We start from the raw sequence: 21149 nt of genomic DNA on the forward strand, positions 1-21149 counted from the left end.
GGTCCAACTGCACTGGCTACCAATTAGATTCTGGACCCAATTCAAAGTGCTGGTTTTGACCTATAAAGCCTTAAATGGCTCAGGACCACAATACCTCAAGAACCGCCTCTTTCCATATAAACCTACTTGGTCCCTGAGATCATCTTCTGAGGCCCTCCTTCACGTGCCTCCTCAAGAGGTCTGGAGGGTGACAACATGAGAACGGGCCTTCTCTGCAGTGGCTCCCTGTCTATGGAATCCTCTCCCCAGGGAAGTTCGCCTGGCACCTTCATTATAACACCTTTAGGCACCAGGCAAAAACATTCCTTTTTAACCAGGCCTTTGGTTGATCTGATTTACATCCAACACCCTTTTAGAATGTGGCTTTTTTTGGGGGGGGGTTATTGGGTTACTGCTTTTGGTTTGATTTTGTTATGGTCTTGTTGTGAACCACCCTGAGACCTCTGGGTATAGGGAGGTGTATAAGTTGAATAAAAATAAGAGACTGTTGGAATGTAATGGGCATTAGCTACAGCTCAGTGAGTGCCCATATTTTGCAGGTAAAAGGTCCTCCGGCTGAGACCCTGGCATCTCCTGCTGGGCTGAGGAACCCATCTGAAATCCCAGAATGCCATTGACAATCAGTGTCAGCAAGTATTGATCTAGAATGAATAAATGATCTCATTGAGTACAATTCAGCTTCCAACTGTATCAAGAACTTCTAGCCTGGAAAAGAAGTGACTGAGGAGATATGATAGCCACCTTCAAATATCTGAAGGACTGTCACATGGAGCAAGCTTGTTTTCTCCTGCTCAGGAAGGTAGGACTTGAACCAATAGCTTCAAGTTTCAGGAAAGATTCCGACTAGACATATGGAAAAACTTTCTGACAGTAAGAGCTGTTTGACAGTGGAACAGCCTCCCTTGGGAGGTTGTGGACTCTCCTTCCTTGGAGGTTTTTAAGCAGAGTTTGGATGGCCATCTGTTATAGATGCTTTAGATGAGTTTCCTGCATTGCGGAGGGTTGGACTAGATGAACCTAGATGGGTCTCTTCCAACTCTTAAGATTCTGAAGTTCCATGGAACTGCATTTGTGGAAGGTATAAACTTCATTACTTGTGTCTTGGCCCCTGAAGGAGAAAGCTATTGTGATATCTTTGCCGCTGAGAAGATAGAAGTGTGAGGTGGTAAAACCAGGGCTATTCTTCTAGAAAGAGGTGTTCCGGAACTCACCATTAACATCTCCCTTGTTCTCTTATAATGGTAATGGTGCCCACCTGAGAGGTGCTGGAGTTCCAGCTGAAAAAAAGCCCTGGGAAAGTCCTGGTGGCAGGGTTAGCTGAGCCTCAGGCTGCCAGTTGCCTGCTGCTGTTTTACCGTCTCTAACTCTCAAGAGATTTGGTCTAAGTGCACCAGTACTTACAACTTTTCCAGAACATTTAGAATTCTGTATTTTGAAATCACATTTCGTTTAAAAATAGCAAACTATGAAGTTTGCTGGGAATAACTTGTGAGTAGGTATGTATGGGATAGCGCTGCTACAATTCAATGGGGCTTGCTCCCAGGTAAGTGGGCATAGGAATGCAAGCCATGTGCATCCATGTACAAAAATAAAGTAGTTGGAAGACATGTCTATTTCACAAACAGCTTTACTAATATTGTGAAATGGCAGCAATTGGCAGTACAGTCACTAACTGCATTGTTTACAGAGATATTCAATTGCTGTATTATTTTCAGGCAGGAAACAGATCAGATGTGTGGTTTTTAAAGCAACAGTAACCTGGTATGGATTTTGCATTAAACTAGTATTTTAACCCAGTTAAATACAGACCTCATTACAAACCAGCAAAGCTCACAATATTTAGCAGGGGTCCCATCCTTTGAAAGCATTTGTACCAAAGTGAGGAAAAGTGATATTGTACTCCACTGGCAAAAGATTATCCTGCCCATTTCAGGTAGTTCCTTCCCCTCTACTGCAGCCCCATATGACAAAGCTATGTGCTCAGCAGGGGTTCCACTCACTGGAGAGGCTGCTCAGGAGCCTATAGGAATGAAAGTGGGGAGGAGGGAAGGAAGCACCCAACAAGCAAGCAGAAAGTAGCTTTCAAATATGACCCGCTGATAGAACAGCCTTCCTGCAGTGCTCTCAAGAAGACTGTACAACTAGTAATCTTTTCATATACATTCCTCTTTTTAAAAGGTAAGGACACGGCAAGGATATATGTGTGGTGTCTTCTTAACAGAATGGAATTATGGTAATCTCTGAATACTCAAAGCATCGTAAAATAAATCAGGCTTGTAGGGTTTTTCTAGATAATAATCTATTATTTGAAAATTACATACTTCAGGTTTCTCCCAGGTTTTATAAGAGTTGAGAAAAACATTTCTAACCTATGAATTTAAGTTAGTGAGCTCCCAATTTAAGACAAGGACACATTCTTTCTTATACAACATAAAATATTTATATAAAACACAAATCCAGACTCAAATCAATGAGTTTCTTCTGTGGCTTTCAAAAGAAACACAGGAATCCTAAGAGTCACATCAATATTTAAGATCCATGTAATATCAAACTTTGGATTGGATTCAACTACTGGGCTAAAAAGAAGTATGCATGAGGTCTGGAATTGCTCTGCTCTTTCCATATTACTTTGCAGGATTATCTGCACTCACATGGTCATCATTACAGATTTTCAGACACATGTTTGATTTCTTAAAGATGTTCACTTCAGATATCACTAAAAGTAAAGAAAGCCTATTAGGATTCTATTTTGTATGGTCAGAACCTTAGAAATATTTCAGCACACCCTTGCCATGATTTTATGACTATTGTCAATTCAAGTCACAGTATAGAATAAAAAATGAACTGGATTTCTGTAACTTTTGGGAAATTATACACTCCATGAGATCTTCACATAAGTCTTATGTAACTTTTCTTCTTTGCAGAGTGAAAAGATCTGCCTTCTCAAGGCCTCTCCAGCTCCAATTCAGTCAAATATTATTGCTCAGGGTTTGGATTGTTTTTTTGGAGGGATAAAGGTCTCAGCCCACTTTTGTTTCTTTGGCCCAACGAAGTTCTCAAGAGGGTCTAAGACCATTGTCTAAGTAGAGAAAATATCTCTGCAAGTGAAGGCCACATTTTCTTAAACAATAGTCACAATAATTAAGAGACAGTCCTGTAATTTGCTGAGGCCCTCAGTTCTCTTTAGATGATGCACACGGAGGGCAGCTGCTCCTGTCATCCTTGGTGGCCAGGCTCATTTCCTTTTCCCCTTGAAGCCGCCACTTCCCGGTCTCCCGGCCTTCCCTCTCCGAGCTGCCCCTCCACTTTTCTTGCCCTTGGCCCCACCGGGCCTCTGCTGCTGCCGCCGGCCCCTCTTGCCCCGCTGCCCCTGCTTCTTGCCCTTGGCTTTGGCAGCCTCGGCCTCGTCTTCCCGCAGCTGCTTGTTGACGGCGCGGGTCAGGTCCAGAGGCGTCTTTTTGCTGCCCAGGCTCCGGACCAGCTCCAGCTGCCTCTTCTTCTCCCCGTCGAGGTCTCCCAACACGGGCCCGAAGCGGCGCTTCTTGCCCCGGGCGCTTTGTGGAGCGCGGGGCTCCTTGGGGAGGCGAGGCTGGAAGCGGCCGACCGAGGCGGTGGAGACGCGGGCGAGAGCGGTGACTCGGCCCAACTCGGAGCGGTCCTGGTGGCCCGTGGGGTGCAGCTCGGCGGCGGCTCCTCCGCGGTGGGCGCGCGCCAGGTTCCTGAGGCGGTTGTACTCGTTGCGCGCCACTTTCTCGCGCTTCTCCTGGCGCTTCTTGGCGAACTGGTCCTCGAGCGGGTGGGCCGAGTCGGGCACCTCGAGCAGCCAGTCCCGGGACGGGTCCCCGCCGGCCCTCTGGTAGCCCCAGCGCCTCCGCCACTCCTTGGCCGCCTCGTCCCACACCAGCGTGCCGCGCTTCTTCCGCGTGGGGCGGATGCCTTTGAGCCGGGCGAACTGCTCCCAGCGCGTGAGGGGCTTGGGCTTGGGCAGCGGCTTCTCCCGGGGCAGCCGCGTCGAAGGGTCCGGCAGCCGCGCCACCACCGGGCCCGCCCCTCCCTCGGCGCGCTCCGACGGCAGCGCCCACAGCTGGCCCACCAGCAGCTGCGTGTTGTCGCGGGCCAAGGCGCGCAGGAGGGCCTCGCGCTGCGGGCAGCCGGCCCCCGCGCCGCGCGGCGCCGGGTTCTTGTCCACCGCCAGCAGGTTGCCCACGTCGAACTCCAGCTCCAGCTCCTTGTGCACCGTCACGCTGCGCTGCGTCTCCGCCTCGCGCTCCTCGGCGCGAGCCAGCAGGTCTTCCACGGACGACGCGGCCATTTCCGCGTGGGGGGTCGCCAACGGTCTCTCTCTCTCTCTCCACGTGCGCAAAGAACGCTGCCCGGCTCCACGAAAGGTCAGAGGGATTAGTTCCGCTGTAGAGGGAACAAGAACGGCAACCGGATGTATCGTCAGCGCGGCTTTCTTACCATAGAGACGAATGGTCATGCGGCAGCGAATGGTCGGCACGTCAACTACAACTCCCAGCATGCAATGTTGCAAACGGTGCTCGTGGAGAGTTGGATAGTGGGGGATGTAGTCGGATGGGGATTGGGAAGTAGTTCGATGGGGAAGTTGGGGTTGGTTAGTGATCACCCCTGACGGTAGTGGTGGTGAGAGTGGGGAGGGCCGCAGGGTCTAGTGTCCCTGCCCTAGTGTGTGAAATGAAAGCGGCGGGTTACTCGTCCTGGCATTGTCGATGACGGTGTCACAGAGATGGCTGCCAAAATAAACAGGGAACAGCCAATTGCTGCTGTCGAATGCGGCGGTGGGAGACAGGGTTCGTGAAAAACTTTGGAATAGGCGTGCTCTGTCCCTGTTCCTGTACTGTACTTATTCCACAATTTCAAAAGTGCAATGCAGTTGGAAAGTATTTAGGCACATTCAGACTGGTCAGTGATTAAATATATTAGGCTGCAATCCAAACCACTTTCAGTCAGAAATAAACCCTAATGAATTCAGCTTTGCCCCATGTAAGTGGGGTTAAGATTGCAGTCTAAGTATAAAAAAATTGTTTTTGTTCTTAGCCTTGGTTTCCACAGCAGGTTAAAAAATGGAAGTGTGATTGCGTGTATTTGATCCAATAGCTTTTTCTTTGGAAATTATATTTGAAACAGGTTTTTCATTCCTAAAACGTTTGAGGCCGTGGCACAGTTACTGAATCCCATACACATACTCAGTGCTTTTTTGGGGGGCAGGGGTACGCATACCCCTAAACATTTTGTGAATCTTTGTACTTTTGTCCATTTACTGTATTTATTTTTCCTGATCTAAACTATAAAATGGTGATTTTCTTGAGTCAAAATGAGAATACCTCTAAACATTTTTTTAAAGAAAAAAAGCACTGGACATACTTAAAAAGAATAAAATCTTTCTCAGATCTATTTTTGCTGTGGCTCAAAATCCATTTAAAATAGGTTTCAAGGTAATTTCTCCAAAACAATACTGTTAAGTACCACAAGATGGTACTGTGCTTTGACAACTAATATTTCCTCCTTGCTTCATGCAGCTCATGTTTTTCACCAGAACAGAAGATTCAACTAATTTTTATAGAAGATTCACAGAGAAATCCTATGTCTATTTTACTGTATTTTAAATATATTGTATGCTGCTTCAAGAACTTCAGTTAGTACATGGGGTATAAATGTTCCAAAGAAATAAACAAAACTTGTGCATACCTACTCAGTAAAGCCATATTGAACTCAACAAGATTTGCTCCCAGGAAATTATGGCTTGGATTGCAGTTTTAAGGCTCCTACTGTAAGTTCACCATATGCTTTTGGGTAGCACTGTAGCTAAATCCCTATAGTATTAAACATTGTCACTATCATAGCTTTGGCACAAAATGGTCCATAATCCTGTACAATATGCCTCATACACCCTTTCACTGAATGCATATATTAGTTTTCTCAGGGTTCCAGGTAGATGTGGATAGGATTGCAACCCCATCTTTTATTTCAACTTGGAGAACTGGTCTGAATTAAATCAGAAAGCATTACTACCATGAACAGAACGGTATGCCTTTTGCAGTATTCTAGCTATGCTACATAAATAAAGGGTGTTCTGTCTTTTCATTTGGAATGATAGGATCATTTTGTTTCGACATGCCTACAGGTTAGAGGAAACATGGAGTTATTTAACCACCATCCTGCATGGATGCAGAATAAGCTAGGTAGGTCTCCTTAAACAGGGAATTATGTACATAGATGATATCACTATGTACACTAACTGACCTCTCTTCTAAAGGGAGAGGGGGTAAAGGGCCCCCGTCAGCTGATCATACAGGTGAGAGGAGGAGGTTTGTAAGGGATAAGGCATTTGTTCAAGTATTCTTTACAACAGGAATGTACACACTTCAAGCTTGTCAGATTTATTTTGTTTTGTTTGATAAGATCTACCTGCCAGAGAAAGATGCAAAAGAGATGTGTTTAGAGTTAAAGAACAAAGCACCTAATCTGAGCACATTTTGTGCCTAGAAATGTCAGTACCAGAACTATACTGAGCTCACAAGTCCTTTCACACACTGGTCCACTCCTGGTTAGCTTTCTTCATTTCAGCAGCCTAAGCGAGGTTGGTAAAAGTTTTGTCACTGCATATGTTAAACTAATTGGGTGTTGGAAACTTTTCGTAATCTACTGCATATCAGCTCAGATTTCCAGCAGTAGCTCCCCATCTACTTTCTGCTCACCTCTGCTTTAGAGATGTTCCTTTGCTTATAAATGGTTCTTAACCTCATAATGCTTGTTCCTCATTTCCAATGGCACGATCACTGCCACAGCTATGCCAGAAACAGGAGGGGAGCCATGGAAAATTACTTTAAGAGAGAATTTGAAAGAGTCATGAGAGGAGGAAGAAGAGAATAACATCGCCTAGAATGAATGATTTGAATGATTGCATTTCCTTCAATTTACTCAAGCTGTGCAAAACAGCACTGAGTAGAGTACATTCTTATTATGTTTTTGCTGATTAGTGAAATTGGTATGGGAGCAAATTGTGGATATTCAGAAGTCTTGGAAGATAGTGTTACTCACACTACAGGGTAGTACAATGGGAAAATTACCTAACAAGAAACTCATAGCTTCTAAATTGAGCTTCTACACGAGCATCTGTCTAGAAAGAAAAGAATAATGGAGTATTATCATGTCTCTTATTCTCTCCTGATCTTTGCCCCAGAGACAGATACATTATTGATCCATGTTTATACTCCATATGAACTAATCTACCATATCAGTGCCATAAAACAGAACTCAAGTCGTTTTGATAAAAAAACTGATGGAAGCTTCAGAGGTTTTTTCCATTGATTCCAGCTGGAATGAGCCCTGTATTTTTTTAACTTGGTAACTACAGTACTATATTTTCAAAATGTTTCCAACCGAAAATGTTAGCTATCTGAGTTAATTGTATCTCTCAATATAAAGCCATATAAATGTAAGCCTGAGTCATGAATATTCCTTTTTTATTTGATGTCCATGTCAGGTAAATATTTGAGGTATATAAGTAGAACATCATTTGATGCCTTTTAAATATATACCTTGAGGAGCTGCTCTTTCTTGAGTCAATACTGCACAAGGCAGTATGTGTGTGTAATACTTTACTGTGTAATAGCTTACTTCTGCAAGCTGCTGCTCTCTACTTGTTTTGTATTGCAATTCTCACCACCCCAGCCAGTATGCCTGACAGTCAGGGATGATGAGAGTTCAAGTCCAATAACTTCTGGAGGGCTCCAGGTTGGGGAACAATGACTTAGTAGTAAAGCACATTCCATGTATGTAGCAGATCCCAGATTCAGTCCCTGGCATCTTTAATTAAAAAGATACCAGGGAGCCAAGCTTGGAAAGACCTAGAATCCCCAAAGGAAACCCACGAATTTGGTCCCTCCTTATGTAGGGGACATGGGTGGTGCTGTGGTTTAAACTACTGAGCCTTGGTGTTACCGATTGGAAGGTTGCCAGTTCAAATCCCCGCAATGGGGTGAGCCAACCTAGCAGTCTGAAAGCACGTCAAAGTGCAAGTAGACAAATAGGTGCTGCTCTGGCGGGAAGGTAAATGGCGTTTCCGTGCGCTGCTCTGGTTTTGCCAGAAGCGGCTTAGTCATGCTGGCCACATGACCCAGAAAAACAGTCTGCGGACGAATGTCGGCTCCCTTGGCCAGTAAAGCAAGATGAGCGCTACAACCCCAGAGTCGTTCGTGACTGGACTTAACTGTCAGGGGTCCTTTACCTTTACTTTTTATGTAGCCATATAATTTAGATAGCATCCACTTACGATCTACTCATGGAAGAACAGTTTCCATGTGTACTTGGAATAGGGCTCAAAAGAAACTTCCTGTCTTCAGTTTGTTGAAGTGAATGTAACTCATTTTGACACAGTAAGTATTCTTTGCAGTGTGGCATCTCTGCTATAGTCTTAGCTGCATAAAGTTGAGATTTTTCAGTACAGGATAAAATGTGAGAAACTACAGTCATACCTTGGATTGAATATGCTTCGGGATGTGCGCGTTCGAGTTGCGCTCCGCGGCAACCCGGAAGTAACGGAGCGCGTTACTTCCGGGTTTCACCGCTTGCGCATGCGCAGACGCTCAAAATGACGTCACGCGCATGCGCAGAAGCGCCGAAACATGACCTGCGCATGTGCAGACACGAGGACACGGGTTACGTTTGCTTCTAGATGTGAACGGGGCTCCAGAACGGATCCCGTTCGCATCTAGAGGTACCACTGTATATGGCATACCTACACCAAACGCTTTAAGTGTTAAAGGAGGTTTTGCATGCACAGCTGAGATGGGCCCTCAAGGCTTTCTTCAGTACTACAGCATAATCTTCTAATAATCTGTTTCCCCTGAAAGAATGCTGTTAATTAAAATACTAAAAAACCTAAACATTCTTGAGGGTTAATTACAAATATCTCTCAATTTCATTCTTTGTTATTCCACTGCTGGGTACTTCTGCTCAAGGTGAAACAAACCAAAAAGACTTATCAGCTGGAGGAATATATCACACAATCACTTGCATTTGTAGCTGTATTGACAGCCTGCCATTGCTGCCATTAAGGCAGCAGCATCTCCAGAGTTTTGGTCCCTTAGATGTTGTGGCTGATGACTTCCGATGGTTGTTGTTCACAGTCAAGGAGGAGATTCCTTTGTGGTGGTTGGTTGCTTAACACGACAAACAATTTCATAGCAGCCCGGAGATCCCTTCTTACTTTCTCCTGTACCGGCAGGTGGTTGTAATGCGGACATACCCTGTTGAGCACATGAGCACAATGTGTTTATAATTGAAAAGACAGATTTACAACTTTGAGTAGAATGGCCTCACTTGCTGCAAGGATGGGGAACTTGTGGTCCTCAAGGAGCTGTTGGTCTCCAACTCCCATCAGCCCACATGCAGCATGGCAAATGGTGGTTGAAGAACCATATATACTGCCTTGAACTCATTGGAGAAAAGGCGGGATATATATGGATTAATAAATAAATAACCTGCCTATGGTGGGTCTGCATTGGAGCTCTCATGCTTGAGGTGTTATTGTGTACTACTCAAACAGCAGAAGCAAGACCCACCCGGTTGTGTAGGAGAATCTGCCTTATAGTTTTTCAAGCACAAGCACAGACAAGAGTATTTGTGTGACTAATTTTCAGTTTATGCTGGACTCCTTGAGGGAAAGTCAGTGTGCTGCTGGTTCACTGTACTTCCAAATCATACCTCAAATGGTTATTCCAGCCTTCCTTTAAAAGGACAACCTTTCAATGTTGTTCTTTTTTTCTTCCAGAACAGGCACCCTCAAACTCGGCCCTCCAGATGTTTTGGGACTACAACTCCCATCATCCCTAGCTAACAGGACCAGTGGTCAGGGATCATGGGAACTGTAGTCCCAAAACATCTGGAGAGTTTGGGGATGCCTGTTCTAGAAGCTGGATAATAGTGTTATCTTAGGTTGCTGATACTATGGAAGGACAGTTCAAATCTTTGTTGTAGAAGCAGCTCAAGTGAAATAGCATTGTCTTATTCTAGAAGGTCAGAAGGATCAAGGGTTTGGAAACCAAGCCTTATGAGGAACAGTTGAGGGGGTTGAATATGTTTAGCCTGGGAAAGAGGAAACTAAGAGGAGATATACTAGCCATCTTTGATATACAATAGATGAGATATATGAGCCAAAGGGTGGCGAGCCTTTTGGCTCGAGTTGTGGTTAGGCATTGTGTAAGCCTTATTATGGGACGGGAGGTTGTTGCCTCTGCCTGCCCCTCCACGTTAAGGGTATCCTGTTAATGGAATCCGGGGGTTAGGTTCCTGTCTGAAGCCTGGGCATGGGCTAGGACCATGCCACCACCCCAACGGTGACCTAGGGGGTATTCTTAATTGATGTATATCATAGGGCTCCCCGTCTGGTGGTTGAACTTATGAGACTTCCTGCAGACGGGCAGGAGTCAGGATATAGTCTTGCTTCACCCAATTGCCTAAGCCAAACCATTCACATCTGTAACCAATAAAGTTGTGGCCTTATTTATCCCATTAACCCAATATACTTGTGTTTGTGTATTTATTTCGGAGGGAGCTGCGGGGCCCGGGGTTTCACCACACAGTTAAGATTCCTGCTTTTCAGGTGATTGGACCACATGTCCCTTGGGGTACCTTCCAACTCTACAATTATATGATAGCGGCTTGTAGACCAGCAACAGCTTTCCTGGCTTTGCAGAAGACAGGAGTGGGTTCATGGAGAAGAGTGCATATTCGCTTATCAGAGAAGCAGGCAACGTAATGCTGCTAACCCTCCCAGAATCCAGTAGTGTTACAAAAGTTTTAGCAAGAATGGGACTAGGGTTGCCATCTTTTCCTGGCAGAGTGGCTGTGTCTTTAACAGCTGCAATGCAAGCTGAAGTCATTATGTTGAATTTCTGACTGACAGCCAGAAGAATAAAAAAACTAATGGTGATGTCAGTGAAGGCGGGTGGGAATAGGTCTTCAGAATCCCTATGAGTGAAGAACCCCTGATACCTGTTCACATGAGACTGCGTTGTGATGCAAACTGTCAAACACAACTGCTGCTATGGAGCTATAAATGTTCTATGGCAGCATAGTATTCTGAAGTAAGGGACATACATTGGATTCTGGAACCTTGGTCTTAATGGAACAAAGAATATCCTGGATCTCCCCTGAAGCTGTTCCGTTTTGGAGTAGCTCTGGCTTAAAGTTAAGGAGGATCACTTTAAATGGGTGACGTCTAAAAGTCATACCTAATTTGCAACAAAAGATAAGAACAATTTGCTTAGAGGTGTGATAGTGAAATCACTGTGTACATTTCTGTGGGCAATGTGCAAGCAGGTGAGATTCTTGAAATGCACACGTCCTCGGCTAGTTTAGCTCTTTTAGTTGACTCACAACTTGCACTGAAGTTATATTCTGGAGAGTGTGTGTAAAGCCAAAACTGCATATTAGAACAACCTGGAACTGCCTGTGCACAAGCATCCCTACCTTTCTGAAGCTGGTGCCCTCTGTGGGCCTTGCCTCCCCTCACCCTCTGGGAGGCTCCCATGGGGCCACCGGAGATCTCACAAGACCAGAACATTCCAGAGCCCACTAAGTAAATCTGAGAGCTTGAAAGCTTTTAAGCTTTCTGCCTTGTGTGCATTTAATTTGTGCGATTGCAGCTGGCCAGCTGCTAAGCCAAGTTAAACATGTGCAAGTTGTGAGTCAACAGTGTTCTTCTACAGCAGGGGTCACCAGCTTTTTTGGGGCCTGTGGGCACATTTGCAAACCAGAGAAACTATTGTGAGCACAATCCATGCACCACAACTGTGCATCATGCATGCACGGCAAACACACTCTCTCCCCTGCAGCCAATAATTTGGCTTGGAAAAAGTGTTTTTGCTTTTTTAAAGCCTAAGGGGGAAGGGGAAACCTCCCTGGAGAATGCAGCTAGGAAGCCAAGAGCTAACGTTTCCCCTCCAGCAGTAATATCCAGGAAGTGCTATGAGTTAGCTGGGGAAGGAAGGATGAACATCCCTCACCAGCTACGTGACACCCCTATCCCTGCCAAAAATGCCCCTTCCCACCACAATTAGGATTGCAAAAAGTCTCCTGTTATCTTGAATACAATACTTCTTTTGAGCCTAATTTCTGCAGGAGAGCAGGGCCCTGTGGGCGCCAGCAAAACCCTCTGGGCGTATGTGCACTCATGTATGCTGCTTTAGCATCCCACATGCCTCAGAGAATAAGTTCATAGTTGCCGATGAATATGAAACTAGTAAGAGACAATATCAAGTGTCCTGTGGTTACCGTTGTTCTTACTGATTAGCTGCCTGCCGCATGCATTCTTTTTCTTCTTTCCCCTCCTCCCTTTCTTGCGCCGCCCCCCTCGGCGCTTAGACCTGCAGCTGCAGCGCTTTCTGTGTCTTGCCATCTTTTCTTGGGATGGGCTGCATTAAGTTCCCAAGCGAGGGGCTTCCATCGGCCAGCTGCGCTGAGGTAGCCTGTCTGCTCTGATGGTCTTTGAGTTTCTGAGGGAACATGGCAAGCTGAAGCACCTTAAGGCTCCTCAGGGGTTTGTGATGTAATAAGTGGACCTGGCTGCTATCCTACCTGTCAGCACCTGAGGGCACCAGCTGTAAGTAAAAAAAAACAAATGACCGCCAGATCATGGCAATGATAACTGATAATGCTGCTGGTGATTTTCCTTCCTCCCAAGCCTCTGACATGCCTTAAATTTACTATCTGAAGAACTCATTGCCACAGACAGCTCTAGGATGAACAGTTCTAGGATGTGTCTTGCCAGTGCTATCCCATTCTCTTCCTCTTTTGTTTTCTCTTTCCAAGCAGCAGGGAGTTCCTGGCAGCCCTTGGGAGATCATTTTTATCTGCTTCCCAGTAAGCCATAGGCATTTTATTACAAGAGCACTTTCTTGTATATGTGTAACTGTATATGGAAACTGTGTTCAACAGCCAGCCTTTTAAAGCTGCGGGTTTCTAGCTGCATTGCACTCGTAATTCGCAGAGGTGAAGACCATCAATGGCCATCAGATGTGGTGGTTGTGCTCTGGAAGTGGAGAGCGCTGTAGTATTCAGGTCCTGTTTACAGGCTTCCCATGGACATCAGGTTGGCCACTGTGAGAACATGATGCTTGGCTAGATACACCACAAGCCTGTTACAGGAGGCTCTACTTATGTTCTTCGGTAGTGATCAGAGAAAAGGGCTCCCCAACCCTTGACATGGCACGTTCTTTATGAAACTCCCCATCCTATCCCACCATTCTCTTCCTATCATAATAGGTAAAAGCATTTTCGTTTGCCCATACTTTTTAATCTTGTAGTTGAATACCTTATATTTTTACTGGTTTTGCTGAATCTGTAGTTGTTATGGCTTTAAGGTTGTCTTTGTATATTATATCTGTGAGTTTCTCTGAAAAATCAAGGCTAGTGAATTCTTCTTGGTCTTTGGCCTCAACAAGTTCTGGCCACTTAAAATTCACAAGGACCGGATTAACTGATTAATCTATTAGAAATCTCTGGATAAGTATAGACTGAACCCATTCAGTTAAAAAGTTATGTTTTCCTCTTTTCTTCTTCTTCGTTTAAATAGATGGATGACTATCGTAATGAATAAAAATGAACACAATGTTAGAGGTTTTTATTAAGTAATAAGTTGGATATCACGCATGTTGGTGAAGGAAGTCACACGGGCATTGGGGTATAAGGGGTTGCAGGGTTAGATGTGGGGAATTTGCAGAAATAATATATTCATGTTATGTATAATGTTGAAGGTGTATGGCAATTAACATGTAATGTGAATTAACTAAAAAAAATAAAAATTAAATTAAATTCACAAGGACCACAAAGTGAGAGCAAATGACCACGTCTCACTGAAAAGAAAGGATCCAAATAACTCATCTAAGACACCTATTTACAGAACACCCACTTAGTGATGTTGTGAGTGGTTTTTTAAATGAATTTTTTTAAGCTAATGAGGTTAACTTGCATAAGGTAATTTCCATTAGGAAAATTTCAGTTTGCATGTTTTGATGCCCTAGAGAGTGATCTAATTTAGCATGATTGTTTTCTTTTTATTTGGTAAGCAAACTTTTAAAAGTACTCCATGCTGATTTTTTGTTCCAAATTTTATACAATTGTTTGTTTTAAAACATTTGAGGGGGAGAGGAATTAAAGCACACAATGCAGCTTAAATGTTATATTATGTAGCAGTTTTAATGGAATTCAGTGGTACCTCTAGTTACAAACTTAATTATTTCCGGAGGTCCGTTCTTAACCTGAAACTGTTCTTAACTAGAGGCGTGTTTTCGCTAATGGGGCCTCTTGCTGCTGTAATTGTAAAATTCTTGTACCAGTTTAAAGACACATCTCTTAACAATGTTTAACTTAAGAAAACTAAAGGAGGGGAAAAGGGTACTGAAACTGTTGACACACTAATAAATTTTAGCAACCCAAAGAACTATGCATGATATGCTGACCCACATATTTTCTTTGAATACTCACCTGAAAGACATTTAATTACAGCTATGAAACTGCCTACTATTGTATTTACAAATGGGAAGTTTTTAATGTTTGATGTTTTATTGTGTTTTTAATATTCTCTTGAGAGCCGCCCAGAGTGGCTGGGGAAACCCAGTCACACGGGCGGCATATAAATAATAAAAGCAGTGTTATTATTACATTAACTGAATTTCACCTGAAAACTTGCAGGCACAGTGAGCGCCATTTGATCTGCCTATTAACATTTGCACAGGCCTGTCATTTTGGTGGCATTAAGATAACTTTCCATCCTATCCTAGTGAAAGTTGATCACACTGTGCAGAGAAAGGTCACAGCAGCACTTCCTTCCCAGTTAAGTGGTAATTAGCATATTACTTGGTCTTTTGTTTGTCATGTCCTATTAAGTAATCTGTGCTGTTAGCAGTTATAGAAGTAATAGCCGTGTTTCTGTTCTCAGCGGAAATTATGTTAAGCAATGCAAAGAGTGTAGTTAGCAAGTAACACATAAGTGAACTGTGCATTTCAAATTATCTTCTTATTCCATCTTACCAGGATGGAATATATTTCCAGGGATGATAAACGGTTGCTCATCACAGAAGAAGGTGTGTCGTAATTGAAAAATAAAAGTAAAACCTGAGGAAGCCTGTGTTTCTTTGGGAGCTGTATCCACAAGGGCAGCCCTCTTTGACTTTTGCCTTATCTGGCTGCACTTTTCCTTCCCTGGTGCTCCTAGCCTGAACTTTGATACTTTGGCTTGGGTGTGAGAAAACCCAGCCTCAAACACCTGCGTCTTCACAGAATAGCCCTGGACAAGCTCTTTCTCAGGGATCAGCAAACTTTTTCAGCAGGGGGCCGGTCCACTGTCCCTCAGACCTTGTGGGGGGCCGGACTATATTTTTTTGGGGGGGGAGATGAACGAATTCCTATGCCCCACAAATAACCCAGATATGCATTTTAAATAAAAGCACACATTCTACTCATGTAAAAACACCAGGCAGGCCCCACAAATAACCCAGAGATGCATTTTAAATAAAAGAACACATCTACTCATGTAAAAACATGCTGATTCCTGGACCGTCCGCAGGCTGGATTTAGAAGGCGATTGGGCTGGATTCGGCCCCCGAGCCTTAGTTTGCCTACCCATGCTCTTTCTCATCTTAACCTGTTTTACAGGTGGTCAAGAGATTGAAATACATCAAGCCTGCAACTTGCACATATTTAACCTGTTCGCATTCAGCTTTGTGTGCTTGGCAAAAATATAAAAAATATATAATAAAAGGGTGAAAACATCTGGGCAAAAAGACTTTGGCAATCCCACTCACCATGGGAAACCCAATGTGTTTTGTCTATATGTGATTTTGGCTCTTGGTGATCCCTGTGATCCCTGGAATGTAACCCCAGTGTAAGTTGTGGGCTTACAGCAACAGTCTGAGCTTCTTCAGGAAAGGGAGAGAGACTAGGGCTTTTTTTCAGCCAGAACTCAATTCCGGCACCTCTCAGGTGGGCACTATTGCCATTATAAGAGAACAAGGGAGGCATTCAGGGTGAGTTCCGGCACCACTTTTTCTAGAAAAATAGCACAAATATCTAAATGACAACACAATGAAGCCGATTTACTGAAAGGTGTGAATCTGAGTTAGTGTTTATGAAGTGAAATGTTATTGATAGATTATTGTTGGGGAATTCTCCTTGTTGTTTTTGAAATCGTATTTATGTTGTTAGCTGATTTGGACGTTTGTGAGGACAAGTGAGGTACAAACAGGAAATGAAATTTCATCCAACCAAGATCAATATTGACTTAACAAGTACTGTGCACTGGATGGTAAATCAACCTACTATGTTCTCATAGCAGTAGTATTAAAACTGGGGACAGTGGATGGGTCAAATAACGTTTTAAAATAATACTAACATTTTAGCTGCTTTCAGAAAGAATGAGCACACATTTGTGTACTGGAGGGGACACAGACCTTTCAAATCTGACAGGGTTCCTCAGGCTAATGTGGTCTCTGCCTTGGTTACCATAGCTATAATGCTTATAGCAAGCTTTCCCAACCTGGCACCCTCCAGATGTATGGGATTACAATTCCCATCAGTTTCAGGCAGCACAACAAAGTGACGACAATGGTTAAGTTAGAGTTACAAGGATGTCAGATGCAGAATCCACAAAACGATTATTTTGTGTTTAAGTCCCAGGCTGTGCACATGTTACTGGCTTAAAACACAGCGAGGTTGAATTTGGACCAAAGATGGTTTGGGCATGGGGGGAAAGCATGAACACCACAGTCTTGTGTAAGAGAGAGTTTGGATTTGATATCCCACTTTATCACTTCCCGAAGGAGTCTCAAAGCAGCTAACATTCTCCATTCCCTTCCTCCCCCACAACAAGCACTTTGTGAGGTGAGTGAGGCTGAGACTTCAGAGAAGTGTGACTAGCCCAAGGTTACCCAGCAGCTGCATGTGGAGGAGCGGAGACGCGAACCCGGTTCACCAGATTACGAGTCTACCGCTCTTAACCACTACACCACACTGGCTCTCCAGTGTAAAAAAAAATAGACATGGATTGTGGTTAATGTCATGTGTATGTTGCTTCCCAAACCAGCAGTAGGAGCGTACCAGATATAGAAATAAAAGGGAGTTGAGCAAACCCTTGAACAACTCTTTTTAAAATTCAACAGGGATTGCAAAGGAATTTTGTCCTAATGGCAGCTAGGATACAGCACTGGCACACTTATTTTTCCTGCCATCCTTTCGAAAAGGATTTAGCTCTGTCACCCTCTTGGTTTTGTTGCTTTCATTGTTCCCGACAGACAGTTTGAGAAGAGCTGGAGGAGTCAAAGGGGATCATTTAGTCAGATGACAGCTCTAATTATGAATATTTAGGAGGTGTTTGAATGTGCTCACTTTTATTACCCCATTTCCTATCAATGACTGCATTGAAACCACTTGTCTCATTTTTCAAATCAAAGCTTCCTCAAGCAAAAGGATGAAACTCAGGATAAGTGATGCTCCTCAGATATATATTATTTTCAAAACGAGGAAAGGCCATCAGTCAGTTCAGAGGATTTGAAAAAGTTTAGTTCTCAAAAGATTAGTCACCTCTCCTGTCTCTCTCCCCCCCCCCCCGTCCTGCCCCCGCATAGAGAGTAACTGTGCAGCTCATGAGAATCACTGCTCTTTTGTTATTTTTTGTTATTCTCACCCAGAGATAGATTTAGCTTTAATCTTTTTTGACAGTGGGTCTGCCTATTTCCTCAAAGTGCTGTTTTCCAGTTGGTATTGGCCCAAAGTAGTAGTAATGAGGTGACTTTGTTTCAAAAAGTAGGGACAGGATTATTTGGGCTTGTTTTCTTTACAGTGGTGGGCGTCCCAACCCACATAAAATTCACACATTAGTCTCGAGCAATTCAGTGTTAGTTGCTTTGGAAGATCCAGCAATAGCTGTGAGTAACCTGGGGGAATTATGTTGAAAGAATGATGCAAACCATTTCTCCTTAAAACAAAAACATTTAGGTGGGAATGCCTTTTTTCTTTAAATTATTGGATTTATATCTTACCCTTTTATCCAAGGAGCTCAAGCTGGTGTACATGGTTCTACTTCTCCTTGATTCCCACAACGAACCTGTCAGGTACGTTAGGTCAAGCGGCAGCAACTTGCCCAGCGAACTTCATGGCTGAGTGGGGACGTGAACCCTGCTCTCCCAGGTCCTAGTTTAACACTCTAACCACTACACCACCCTGGCACACTACCCTACACCTCTACACCCCCCCCATGTTCTATAAAACCCTTGATCTTAAAAGTCAGTGAGAGCAGTGCGATGTGGATGCTCTTTCGCCTTAATATGCAAGTACCCACAGTTGTATCTCTATTTAAATCCAACCTTTCTGCACATGATACTCAAGACAGAAAACAATAACAGTAAAGATGTACCAAAAGCAAAGGTAGCTGTTTTGGCCCACAAGAAAAAAAATCCCCCCAAAACCCCACAGTAGGATGAATCAGAAAGACACAAAATATTGAGAGGACTTTTGTGTTCTCAATAACTCTTCTGGAGAAAGGGCTGGCTTGATGTTAAAGCCATAAAGTCTGCACTGATTTCAGTCTTGAGATCATATAAACTTAGGGAAGCAGACTTAGTTGGCTATTATTTATTTATTTATTTAATATACAGTACTTCCCTTCATTAAGAGACCACAGTGCAGTTTGCAACATAAAACACAAGATACATAATATAATAATATTTTAAAACCCCCAAAATAAAACACCCCCGTCCCCAGCGATGGAAAGCCAAGCGCCTAGCCTGGCTGAGACTATGATGAAGGGACCTGCACTTTTTAATTTGACACAACACTGCTGCCCAATGAATCTCCAGACATCCCATCACATGCAGCTTAGAGGCTGGACTATTACTTTCTTTGACTGAAAATCTCTGCAGTATCTTATCTATGAATAGAACTGCACCCAAGTTTTAGAGATCTAATAACCACACAAGGGATGATTAAAAAAAAAAATCTAATCATAGGGAAACATGTCCCATTTGTGATGACTGGATGTCTGCTTGAATTTGCCAGCCAAAGCGGTTCACTTTTGCTAATCAAAATGATATTAGCTCAAGGCAATCAAATTGTGCTGCCCACTCCAGTGTAAATGAGCTCACCCAAATGGTGTGTCCTTTTCTCAAAAGGTTAGAGAGGCTCAAAAAAATATGAGGCCATGGCCTTTTCTGGGATTTTCTCCTAAGCATAAAATACTGTGCAAGTGTTTTATGCTTTTTAAAATTTTAGGAGCAAGTTTCTCTTGCCTGCATTCCTGGCCAAATGATTGATTTGGCAAAGCACCACTAATTACCACACAAAAGATGGCCGCAGAACCCTTCATGGGCAAATGTGAGTCTAAAGAGACTAAAAGTTTAAACATCATCATGATGACAATATGGAACACAGGACCATAAGAATATAAGAAGAGCCTTCTGGATCAGGCCAGTGACCCATCTAGTCCAGCATCCTGTTCTCACAGTGATTGTCCTGGTTCAGGGGTGCCAACTTGAATAAAATATGGGAGGGGAGGTAAGCCCCTCCCCACATAATTGATCACAATATGTGGCACATGCATACCATATGAATAATGTAATTATTATTATTATATTAAATATGAATTATATTATTCATATAATGTAAACGGTTCGGGGGGGGGTTGTTAGTAGTATCGTAGTAGAAAAAGAAAAAGTTTTATCCCCTCCTTTCCATTCCGTTCCAACATACTGACTTAGATGTTATTCTAAGATGTTATCTTTCTTCCTCTCTGTCACTCTTGGCACCTCAGTGGCGGGCTTAATTGGCAGATTAATTACCCCTTCTTTGCTTGAAGTATGTCCAAGAACTTAAATCCAATTTTTTATCTTAAGAAATGGAACTAGGTGCGCTCGCGGAGACAGCGTCCAGGAGATCTGAACTCCTTTGGGGGCTTTCCATCCAGTGCCCGCCCCCCTCCTTCTTTATGAACTCGGGGGTGGCTTGTTGGGCACTGCGGATGAGACTGCATCTTCCCTTCCACCAGGAAGAATTTGGGAGGCCGATTACTCCCATCTCAGCCTCTAAATTACCCCGTGGGAACTGGAGAGATGGTATTGTCGGCCATCTTCCGCGGCACCCCTAGTGGAAGCGGGGGGACCTTGGCCCCTAGGGGTTGGCTCCTATAACTTGATCCCTGCGTGAAACTCACAAGCAGGACCTAAGCACAAGAGCAACTGGTATTTGGAAGTACTGCTGCCTCCAACTGTGAACGGTGGCAGAGCACAGCCATCACGGCTAATAGCCGTGTGGTGTAGTGGTTAAGAGCGGTAGTCTCGTAATCTGGGGAACCAGGTTCGCGTCTCCGCTCCTCCACATGCAGCTGCTGGGTGACCTTGGGCCAGTCACACTTCTTTGAAGTCTCTCAGCCCCACTCACCTCACAGAGTGTTTGTTGTGGGGGAGGAAGGGAAAGGAGAATGTTAGCCGCTTTGAGACTCCTTAAAGGGAGTGAAAGGCGGGATATCAAATCCAAACTCTTCTTCTTCTTCTTCTTTATCCTCCATGAATTTGTTCAATCCCCTTTTAAAGCCATCCGAATTGGTGGCCATCACCACCATTGGAGGGACAACATGCTACACAAAATTGGGAAGTTCAAGATAAACAGGGGATGGGTGGTGCAATGGTGCCCTCTTGCAGTCTGCCTTTGTCCTTTAAGCCTAGAGCAACTTTCTCCAGCAAGGCCCTGGTTGAGCTTGCTCAGAGATTTCTGCCTCACTTAAATCAGAACTGATGGCATATCTATGGTATTAGAAAGAGAAGGTCTTCTGCAAGTCAGTGACTGGTATTTTGACATGGCGGGAGGAGCCTAGATTAAAAGGCAGGCACTATAGATTATTTTCATTCCTAGAGTCTATTCTGAGAAAAGCATATCGGATTTGGTCCGGAGGGATTTTTTTTCTGTGTCGCTGATTGTAATTCACTGGAATTTAACAAATGTTGAATATCATACCTCATTATTAAAACTTACTTTTTCCTTGCCAGGATGCAAATGTGCTCCCACCTTACACAATTCAAAATCTATTTATGGATCCATTTTCACTTTCAAACCTACTCTGCAAGATGGAAACAGCA

The 21149-nt window shown here is 43.8% G+C and overlaps 1 protein-coding gene and 2 long non-coding RNA genes across 3 annotated transcripts; 1 reads left to right on the forward strand and 2 right to left on the reverse strand.

The window, feature by feature from the left end:
- Positions 1-2414: 2414 nt before the first annotated feature.
- RRS1 (ribosome biogenesis regulator 1 homolog) lies at positions 2415-4407 on the reverse strand. Its single transcript, XM_083518007.1, has one exon. The coding sequence runs from the start codon at positions 4310-4312 to the stop codon at positions 3236-3238; it is 1077 nt and encodes a 358-aa protein (XP_083374133.1). The 5' UTR covers positions 4313-4407; the 3' UTR covers positions 2415-3235.
- A 4629-nt stretch (positions 4408-9036) lies between these two features.
- On the reverse strand, positions 9037-12527 carry LOC310713623. The gene is made up of 2 exons (XR_014529346.1): positions 12301-12527; positions 9037-9272 (listed from the first exon to the last, which is right to left on the reverse strand). It is a non-coding gene; the product is annotated as an uncharacterized lncRNA (long non-coding RNA).
- Positions 12528-12748: 221 nt separating this feature from the next.
- Positions 12749-15145, forward strand: LOC310713636. The gene is made up of 3 exons (XR_014529371.1): positions 12749-12888; positions 14719-14867; positions 15061-15145. It is a non-coding gene; the product is annotated as an uncharacterized lncRNA (long non-coding RNA).
- Positions 15146-21149: the final 6004 nt, after the last annotated feature.

This window comes from Podarcis liolepis, assembly GCF_965112155.1.
Source record: "Podarcis liolepis genome assembly, chromosome: 8".
Lineage (NCBI taxonomy): Eukaryota > Metazoa > Chordata > Lepidosauria > Squamata > Lacertidae > Podarcis > Podarcis liolepis.